Here is a 10,566-nt window from a genome sequence, read left to right as displayed (position 1 = left end):
GGATCCAAACAACCTTGTGAGGTAGGTAATGGTATCCTCATTTTACAAATGAGGAAACAGAGACCTGAAGAAGTGAAAAGAATGCCCAAGATCACCAGAGTCTTAATTCCAGTCTAAGCTTGTTACCCAAGCTCCTGCTTTTTCTACTACCTGGCTGTTTTTCCAGGAAGAAAGCAATAGAAGCTGAGTTGGAGCTGCACGTGGATGGTGTCATGCACCTTATTAATTGCCATTAGGAATGATAACTCCATAGTTGCCCCTGGTTCCCAGGATGAATTTATTCCAACACTCTCCAAAGAACAAATTTATTTTAAAGTTGTCTTTTTGATATAAATAAGTAATTATCAACAAATGTCCCACCAAAAGGGGATTCCCTCAGTAAATAAGATTTGAAATAGTAGGACACCTCAAAAACTTAAAATATAGAGTTCCCCCATTAATCTCCAAGGGGAAGATACAGCCTGATATTAGTTAGGGTACACCTTAGTCTGCCATAACAAAGATACTCTAAAATACAGTGGCTAAAATAGAAGTTAATTTCTTTTTCATGTATCAGTACAAAGATGAGTGGACCAAGGCAGGACAAGTGGCTCTTCCATCCTCAACACATGGACCCCTAGATGGCACTAGTGGTTACCATGTCTCAGACAAAAAAAAAAAAGACAGTAGAGAGAGAGTCCAGAGAAAGAAGTTTCTCTTTAAGGAGATAACTAACACACATCACTTGTACTTACATCCCACCTGCCTGAACTCAGCCAAATGGACACAATCAGATACAAAGGAAGCTAAGGGATGTACAGTCTCTAGTTAGGTGCCCAAGTGTCAGGCCAAAACTCCAAGAGTTCTAGCACCAAAAAAATGCAGAAAGGGAGAACAAATACCAAAGGAAAGTTGGCACTTTTCTCATTGTCCCCAAATTTATTTTTACATAAATATTTTACTCTATTTTACACAATGTTCCTCAGGACTGGTATTTCATTAAATAGTTTATTAGTCAGGATAGGGTAGTTAATGATGCAGTAACAAACAACCCCAAACTCCAGAGGCTTAAAACAACCTAACTTTAGTTCTCACCCACACTACATGTCTCTAGTGGAGGAGGGATGGGAAGAGAGGGTCTGCTCTGCTCTCTGAGGAGGAGGATGGAGAAGCTGTCCTCTGGAACAATGCTGATTTCCAGGGTAGAAGGGATGAGAGTGTGGGCGAATCATGCACCACCACATCTAACTTGGAGGAAATTTAAGTAGAGTCTGTAGGCATTTCATAGCCTCTTCCTCCAATGCATCTCCCTTTGCTTCCAGAATTGAGTCAGTTTAGATAGAGCCACCCTGGCTCTCTCACAGTGTTCCTGAGTCTCTTGAAGAGAAAACAGCCTCCTTCTGTCTTTCTTGTCTTGATCTGCCACCATCTTGTACCAATTGGAGTACCAAATACAAGCTCTGGATCATTATGGTAATTGGTAAATGTGTCTGTAATTATTATTTTCCCTGTATCTATGTTCACAGTACCAAGAGGAAGAGCTTATGTCTCCAGTTCTTGAATGGGGTTGGGGTTTGTGACTTGCTTTGGCCAATAGAATGAGGCAGGAGTGACATCATGCCTGGGCCTTAGGTGGCCTTGTACCATGTCTACTCTTTCCCGCCGAAGGCTGTCAACACAATTTGCTCATTATATGATCCCTGTGTGATCAAGTGTAGGTTCATCTGCTGGAGGATGATAGACCACATGGAGTAATCCTAGTTGATGTAACCCCAGATGATATGGTGGGGTGGGGGACCCAGGACAGGGCACCTTGAGGCCCAAGAGGTTGATCATTAGTGTGCCTTGGAACACAGCAAGGGTCACAGAGGTCCAGGGTAACCACCATCCCAGTCTATCTGTCCTTTCCCAGGACATGGGGGTTTCTGGGGTAAAAACACAAAGCCCGGGATGAACAGAACAACTTGTTCACTTTATGGCAAGGCCAGCTGGTCCGTGATCTGCATGGTGTTACTTAAGAGGAGCTAGGAAGGGCCAGGAAAATGGAGTGTCTTGCCCAAGAGCACACAGGTAATTCATTCATCCCTTTTCTTCCATTAAGCATACGTTCAATGTCACTTAAGTTTTACAATCCTGTCACATGGCTATTGTTCTACAGGTGAAGATCTACTCATAATATTATGTAATAAAAAAATAATAATAACCTTTACCTAGTGTCAATCATCTGTCCATTGACATATATGAATTTATGTAATCTTTGTAATTGTCATCAGAAAGAAGTACCATTATCTCTGTTTTACAGATGGACAAACTGAGACCAAAAAAAGGGTTAAGTAACCTGCCAATGTCACACGGTTATTGAGTGGTAGGATGAGGACATCTGCAGCAGTCAAGCTCTGGAGCATGTGTTCTTTCTCATATACTGCACAGCCCAGTGCCCATCCCAGGGTGCCCGGCCTGATTGCATTCCAGACACATCCACCCTCCAAAGCCAACAGACCCCACTCCAGCCAGAATGTCCCATCAGGCTGACACACATTTTGATGAAGAGGGACAGATGGGAAGACTAAGAAGGTCACAGGTGTGCTGTGCGTGGGTTGAACTTCTGCTCGAGAGGTAGTTTGGGGGAAGGTGTTGGACCATGGTGAGTGTGACATTATGGGTTAGAAGGACCTGTGACATGGTACATTACATCACCATACCTCAGCTTGCACAGCTACAAAACTGGGAATCTGGACCACACTACAATTAAGGCCCCGTCTAGAATTGGGGGAATCCAGTTCACCCAACGATTTCAACTCAACAGAAATAACTGAGGTCAGGAACATCAAGGCAGCCAGGACACATGAAAAAAAAATTAAAGTAACCTAAAGCAGCTGGAACATCATTTCTCTCCTTTTTTTTTTTTCCTTTGGTAATTTGTTTTCCAGGCTGCTCTCCTACGAAAATCCGGCCTCAGATCTCAGGATCAGCTGAGGAAAAACAAGAAATAAGAAAGATTATTTCTTGTTTGTCTTTATAGATATATAGCTATAATCAAAGCACTTTTGAACGCTCCACCCCTCGGAAAAAAAAAAAAAAGCCTATGTCTGCATTTTTCCCCCCTAGAGAGAATGTTGACCTTCTTCCTCTTCATCTGGACACTTTCACTTCCTTTGCTGCAAGGTGAAGTGGCCACCAGACTTAGGGTGCAAGCGGCTAGTTCTTTCCGTAGTGCTTTGTGACCCTGGAGCCTTCAAGAAGAAGCCATATGAAGAGTTTCTCTTCACGATGATTGGGCTGCTCTACCCAGCGTTGCTGAGGTGAGTGATTCCTCGAACAAAATCTCTATGTCATGGGTGCCCATGAAAATATTTAATATGCTCTAGTTCACGATTTATGAGTAAGTCCACTGCTCTTTGCCACCTTCCACCCCAAGGTGTAAGGAGCTAACCATCCCCTCTGCTATTTCCTCCACCCGACAGTGCTCTGGTCATATTGCCTGCTCTGTGGTGAGGCCTTACACAGCAGGAGACTGAGGCTTCAGAGGGTGAAGTTTCTATTCCACTGTCCAGATGCTCTCCCTCCCTTGGGGCCAGCCACACTGCTTCGCCCTTGGGCTCTTTCCCATTGCCTTGTGTTTCCCTGACTCCATGGCTTCTCTTACTTACCCTTGCAGAGAAACACAAGGAGTTTTCTGATATCAAAAGCATGTATGTTCCCTCTACATAGTTTACATTTTAGCTGTAAGCTTAACCTGATAAGCTCTTCCAGAAATGTTGGTAAGGGATGCTAATCAAATCAGTTGATTATTGAAAGCAGGCTACTTTCTCTCAGCACAATGTTGGGCTCTGCTGGGGACACAGAAGGGCCTATGACGTATCTGCTATCCACAAACTTGTAACCTAATTGGGAGGCAAGTAGCATTCATCCATTCTTTCCTGTCCTGTGGACATTCAGTACACAATTCTTGCATGCCTACTGTAGGCTGGGTATTTGGGAACCCATGCAAGTGGTTTCTAAACTCTGAGCTCTGGCTCCCCGGGGCAGGAATTGGGGAATGAAGTTATGACAAAGGGTCACAAATCCATGTATATCACAAGCAGTGCCTGCAAATTTTCATTCTCTTCCTACCCATGCATTCATTTGACAAATATGTACTGAGTGTTCATAAACATGGAATAATGCCTCAGACACGTCTGTGTATTTTCCAAAAGCATTTGGATGCCATTGTGATCGATTAAATAGAACTCCATTTAAAAGTTTTACTGAGTTTGGAATGTCCTTTTCTCACTGGGTATTTTCCAAGTCAGTGGATGCCAGGAGTTCATTATCATCATGGCACTGCACAAAACGAGTGAACACTTTTAAAATGTGTTCTTATTCTGAAAAATGTGGGAACTTCTGCAAGAGAAGGTTAACACAGGGTCCAGAATAAGACCTGAAGGTGTCGGTTTTGTAGGACGGCAGCCAGGCATGTAAAGGCAAAGAAACCAGGGAGATGTGAGGGGAAAACACAGAGGACATGAACACTGTGTTTAAGCAACACTCACACATGTCAGTCTACGGTAAGAAGAGCACATTACTTTAAAATATGCACATAAACTCTCTCTTTTAAAAAGGTTTTGGGGGGGGGGGGCACCTGGGTGGCTCAGTCGGTTAAGCGGCCGACTTCAGCTCAGGTCATGATCTCGCGGTCTGTGAGTTCGGGCCCCGCGTCGGGCTCTGGGCTGACAGCTCAGAGCCTGGAGCCTGTTTCAGATTCTGTGTCTGCCTCTCTCTCTCTGACCCTCCCCCGTTCATGCTCTGTCTCTCTCTGTCTCAAAAATAAATAAATGTTAAAAAAAATGTTTTTTAATGATTTCGGGGGCGTCTGGGCGGCTCAGTCAGTTAAGTGTCCAACTCTTGTTTTCTGCTAAGGTCACGATCTCATGGTTCATGAGTTTGAGCCCCACATCGTGCTCTGTGCTGACAGCTTGGAGCCCACTTGGGGTTCTCTCTCTCCCTCTCTCTCTGCCTTTTCCCTGCTTACATATGCTCTCTCTCCTTTTCTCTCTCAAAATAAATAAATAAACACTTTAAAAATAATAATAATAAATTAATTGATCTAGTAACCAATTAAGTTATTTTATATAGTTAGTATCTCTTACATATTATAACTAATAAATAAGTCCAGAACATCTAAATCTCCACCTCCCTGACCAATCTTGATTATTTCGCTCCATTTCTACAGTGTAGGCTTTTCAAAAGCAAAATATATTATAATTGTCTGTGTTCATCCTTCCTTATCCTTTTTCCAAGTGCTTTCTCTCTATACATGGTTTGACTGAACATCACCAAAATTATGAGATGCAGACAGGACAGGAATCATTATCCTTATGTTATAGATGAATTTAGAATGCCTAAGAATAGGCAAGGAATTACATGGATACAAAAATAAGCAAGGGTTGGCTAGGTAAAATGGTCAGAAGAATGGATTATGAAGAAATGTGAAATGATCCTGGGATGCAGAATCTGGGATTTGGGAAAGAAGGGGGAAGCTAGAATCCCATGCTTCTTTTTTTTTTTTAATTTTTTTTTTTCAACATTTATTTATTTTTGGGACAGAGAGAGACAGAGCATGAACGGGGGAGGGGCAGAGAGAGAGGGAGACACAGAATCGGAAACAGGCTCCAGGCTCTGAGCCATCAGCCCAGAGCCTGACGCGGGGCTCGAACTCACGGACCGCGAGATCGTGACCTGGCTGAAGTCGGACGCTTAACCGACTGCGCCACCCAGGCGCCCCTAGAATCCCATGCTTCTACTGGCCATCATACGAGTTCTAAGATCACACTCATGTTAAATGACGATCTCTTAAAATTGAAGAAGAGACATTTTAAGAAGGGCCTAGGAAAAAAAGGCAACAAAAATATGTTTGAAAAAATGAAAAGTAAAATCTAGAAAAGACAGTCCAACAAGCAGCGTGATGCATGGCGGGAGAATTAAGGGCAGCTCAGTGAGATTCAAGTCAGCTGCACGGGATTCAACCTCCTGGTACTTTCTGTTCACTGTATTTTCATGGGACAATAATTCACGTGGCCTAAAAAAGTCCTGCGGACTAAACTACAATGGGTCTCATTTCAGGTGATGCATTTTTCGAAATTTGTCTCGCGTTTATTCATTTTTGAGAGAGTGTGAGTGGGGGGGTGGGGCAGAGAGCGGGAGACACAGACTCCCAAGCAGGCTCCGGGCTCTGAGCCATCAGCACAGAGCCTGATGCAGGGCTCGAACCCACCAACTATGAGACCATGACCTGAGCCGACGCCGGCCGCCTGACCGACTGAGCCACCCAGGCGCCCCTCAGGTGATGCATTTTTAAGTGAAGGCAGCACCGTTAGAAGAAGGCGCTTGGGCTTGAATTTTGCCTTCAGCAAATTTTGCTTTCAACACACATTAGCTATCAGGCAACTACTTAATACTTCATCTCTCCAAACTTCCTTTTTTTTTTTTTTTTTTTCCATCTCTAAACCGAGTATGATAGTCCTTCCCTTGCCTCATTGCTTCAAATATTCCCATTGCTGTATGCAAAGCACCTTGTCAAGTACCCGGGACATAGCAGAAACTCAAGCAAGGAGAGATGGTTTATTGGGTGGTGGTGCTGGGTTTGATTTATGTGTGTTCTCACGGCCTGAGCACTAGACTGGGAGTCAACAGAATCCAAGTTTGGGGTCCTGACTCTTCTGTTTAGCAACCATAGGATGAGACGTTATTAAAGGTATCTATGTTTCTTCGCCCCGAATCTCTTCACATAGAAAATTGAGTGTAACTTCCTTTCCTATTGTCAGTTCAAGGCTCAAATGAAACAGCGTGTGTGAAATGGCTCTTAAATAGAAATGTCGCATGAAAATAGAATACATTGCTACTGAGTCTTTCAAAACTAACCATCTAGGTGAAAACAGACGTGTCACTCTATCGGTAACAAAGGTATCCCGGTAACAAGAATAGAGTAGAAGTCTCTCTGTTTTCGGAAGTCCGAGTCACAAGAAAAATCCCTCAAATGATGAGATGTTTAGTTAACAGAGGGGAGACTGTTCCGTTTTAAGGACAAGGAAACATTTGAGCAGGCTTATGAGGATCATGATGGACTGCCCATCTCTAGGGTGACATCAGAAAGGATGAAGAGCCCTCTGTCCTGAATTCATCATAGAATCAGAGAGTCCTCCACTCAGGAGGCACCAGAGATAGTGCAGCCCACCCACCTTGTTTGACAGAAGAGGAAACTGAGGCCCAGGGAAGTGAAGGTACTTAATCAGAAGGACACCCACAGCGGGCGAGCTTACCACCTGCCTCTGCCTTAGGCTTCTGCTCACTGTTTTCCATGACGACACTTCTGTTCAAATGCATACCCCCCATGGCTTTAACATCTCTGCATCTGGTCAATGGGAAGGACTGGAGAGCAAATCCAAGGCTGTCTGCTAAGCTACAGGACCGAATAACTCGAATGTTTCAGCGTAGGGCTGGAGGGCAGTGAGGGGCTGCACTGAGTTCAGCATCTTGAAGATCCTCCCCTCCCTTTGCATGTATGATATCATCCAGGAAACATTTAAACAACCTAGATGGAACGAAATGTCTTGCCAGGTGGCAGCTTGTGATATATACAGGCAGCCCCTGACTCACAAAGAAAGACTACAGAGGTCCCATACATACAAACAGCTGCTGCCATCCGCCTGGCCCCCACCACCTTGCAGCTGCCATGAGCTGTGTGAAAAAATTAAAAAAGAAAGAAAGGGGATAGAAAAAAAAACACAACTTGGACCACTTGCAGATTCGGCACATTCAGAGGCAGAGGAAGGGGAGAAGCTGTGGAAACAGGAATCACATGAAGGAAGGGACCCTCCAGATGAGTTGTCAGCCATGGGTGATCTGGTAACAGCCCCACTCCCTTTGCCTTGGAACATCTTCTCCCGGGAATGCCTGCCCTCTTCTATCCACGTGGCCAGAAATTCTATCCATGCCGGATTTTGCCTCCAAGCCTTTTTGGAAGAAGGGAGGCAGGAATAAATAATAATTTACCGTTAGAAATCTCTTAAAAAGTCACTCCCCTTTATAAAGGTTAATACTGAGTGCCTACCTCATGGGGTTGTTGTAAAGATAAAGTGAATAAATGAGTAAGAAGTTCTTGTGACTGGGGTGCCTGGGTGGCTCGGTTGGGTGAGCGTCCAACTCTTGGTTTCAGCTCTGGTCGTGATCTCATGGTGCGTGAGTTTGAACCCCACATTGGACTCCACACAGTGGAGCCCGCTTGAGATTCTCTCTCTCTCCCTCTCTCTCTCCCCCTCCCCCGTGTGCTCTCTCTATCTCTTTCTCATCTCTTTCTAGATAAATGAGATATCTTAGGACTGTGCCCAATATGTGCTGTAACTCCAGTAAGTGTCATGAAAGTGTTAGTTCTCTGTATAACTATGATTATTTCCATTTTACAGATGAAAGAAATGAGGCTTAGAGAGGTTAAATTACCCTACCTAGGCCATATAACTTAAAGGTAGAACCAGGATTCAAATCTAGGTCTGTCTCCAATCCCATCTTAACTACTGTACTAGCATTCATATGCCTCGCGTTGGGCAACCATTCACACATTAGCAAGAATTAATTCATGCACATCGTTTTCTGCTGAAAATCAGCTAAGCTCAGCTGCACTCAGGAAACAGAAATTTTGGCTAGTGAGGGAGTAAAGAAGGTCATCGGGGAAAGAGAGGAAGACCTGAGTGAGAGACCACAGCTAGGTATTGAGTAGGAAGCTTGGAGACAGGGATACCCATGAATGGGAGATGTAGGAAGAAAAGACAGTCTGGGGGAGTCAAAGATGAATTCTGACCCATGTGAAATTTCATCTAGATCTGACTCAGGAAAGGGGGAGGGAGATTTCTATCTTTTTCCCCACCCACCACCTCTTGTCCCACCCACGGCTCCAAATTACTTAGTACTCTTGGTAGACTACAAGAAAGTTTAAGTAAACTTTTGTGGGCTGGTTGGAAACATAATGCTTCCACTCGCATTCATACCGTGTTTCTTTTGGGAAATGTGTGCTGAGTTCTAAACAAATGACTTGTAATTTAATGCAACGTGTGTCTACTTCGTGTCTCCCTGGGCTGGGCACCGGGCTGGGTGCTGGGAATAGGAAAGGAGACATAAGGCAAGGCCTCTGCCCTTGAGCAGGAGCCCTGGCAGGGACAGATGTATAAGCAGCAAAGAGACAGTGTGCTGAGTGTCACAGGAGAGGTGTGTACAGAGTGCCTTGGAGCACGGACGAAGGGGACAGGGCACTTGCTCGTAAATCAACTTTCGGAATCCAACTCTTCTGCAACCAACCCTTCTGCAAGTTGGGAACTGCATGCAATGCGTTAGGAGTTACTGGGAGGCCATACCATGGAGTACTGAATGAATTCATTCTTCAACAGGACTCTGGTTACCGGCTCTTTTTCCTGGCAGGCGGTAGTATCTGTGGGTTTTTTTTAACCAGTTAGAAGAGAGAGAGGTGATTGCGTGGACTCTGAACTCAGGCTGCTCTGGTTTGAATCTGACTTTCGCTTACTACCAGTAGGACATTTGCCTGTCTCAGTCTCGGGTTTTTTAGTCTGTGAAATGGGACCCATGAAAATACCTTCTCCACGGAGAAGATAAATGAGCTAATGCATGCAAAGCCCAGTGCGCGACACGGAATAAACATCTCGCCCAAATCTGGCTACTATTAGCCAGGTGATAGGTATTAACTTGTTTCATAGAACTTCACAAAGTAGAGCGCCGTTTCCGGAAGATTCTTTTTTTTTTAAATTTTTTTTAAACGTGTATTTATTTTTGAGATGAGAGAGACAGAGCATGAGCGGGGGAGGAGAGAGAAAGAGGGAGACACAGAATCTGAAACAGGCTCCAGGCTCTGAGCGGTCAGCACAGAGTCCGACGCGGGGCTCGAACTCACCGACGTTGAGATCATGAACTGAGCCGAAGTCGGACGCTTAACCGACTGAGCCACCCAGGCGCCCCAAAGGAAGATTCTTTTCAGGGATACCCAGACAAGCATATTTACATTTTTATAGCCTATATTTATCTTCACGTACATACAGCACATCAAATCCAAATTATATTATTTTTTATTTAAAAAAAATTTTTTTTAGCATTTATTAATTTTTGAGAGACAGAGAGAGACAGAGGAGAGCCCGGGAGGGGCAGAGAGAGAGAGAAGGAGACACAGAATCTGAAGTAGGCTGCAGGCTCTGAGCAAGCTGTCAGCACAGAGCCTGATGCGGGGCTCCAACCCACAAACCGCGAGATCATGACCTGAGCCGAAGTCGGATGCTCAACCGACCGAGCCACCCAGGCACCCCTCAAATCCAAATTTTAAGGCTCGCATTTCATAGGATGAATGAAAATTTTTGGAGAGTAAATTAGCCCAAAGAAAACTATTTAGTAAATAATAGTCTGATGTTACATCTTGTCTTTCAAAATAAAAGTCACAAGCAGACTAGGATACTTGAACCAAAGCTAGGGCAGCAGACAAAGGTTTGCTTTTACATTTTTCTTCTTTTTTTTTCTTTTCTTTTCTTTCCTTTTTTTTTTTTTTTTTTTTTTTTT

At 44.2% G+C, this 10,566-nt stretch overlaps 1 protein-coding gene across 2 annotated transcripts in view; it reads left to right on the top strand.

Annotated features, from left to right (window-relative positions):
- Positions 1 to 3,158: 3,158 nt before the first annotated feature.
- Positions 3,159 to 10,566, top strand: part of RBPJ (recombination signal binding protein for immunoglobulin kappa J region) — a 220,043-nt gene continuing 212,635 nt past the window's right edge. The window contains exon 1 of one of the 2 annotated variants that reach the window (XM_040486397.1): positions 3,159 to 3,281. In XM_040486397.1, coding sequence (XP_040342331.1) covers positions 3,250 to 3,281 — 32 coding nt within the window. In that variant the 5' untranslated portion in view covers positions 3,159 to 3,249. The remainder of the gene's footprint in view (positions 3,282 to 10,566) is intronic. The other variant, XM_040486424.1, reaches the window with a different exon arrangement.

This window comes from Herpailurus yagouaroundi, unplaced genomic scaffold (genome assembly GCF_014898765.1).
Source record: "Herpailurus yagouaroundi ecotype Mexico unplaced genomic scaffold, PumYag 28, whole genome shotgun sequence".
Taxonomy (NCBI): Eukaryota; Metazoa; Chordata; class Mammalia; order Carnivora; family Felidae; genus Herpailurus; species Herpailurus yagouaroundi.
The sequence above is the reverse complement of the archived record's forward strand: the minus strand, read 5'-3'. Positions and strand labels throughout refer to the sequence as shown.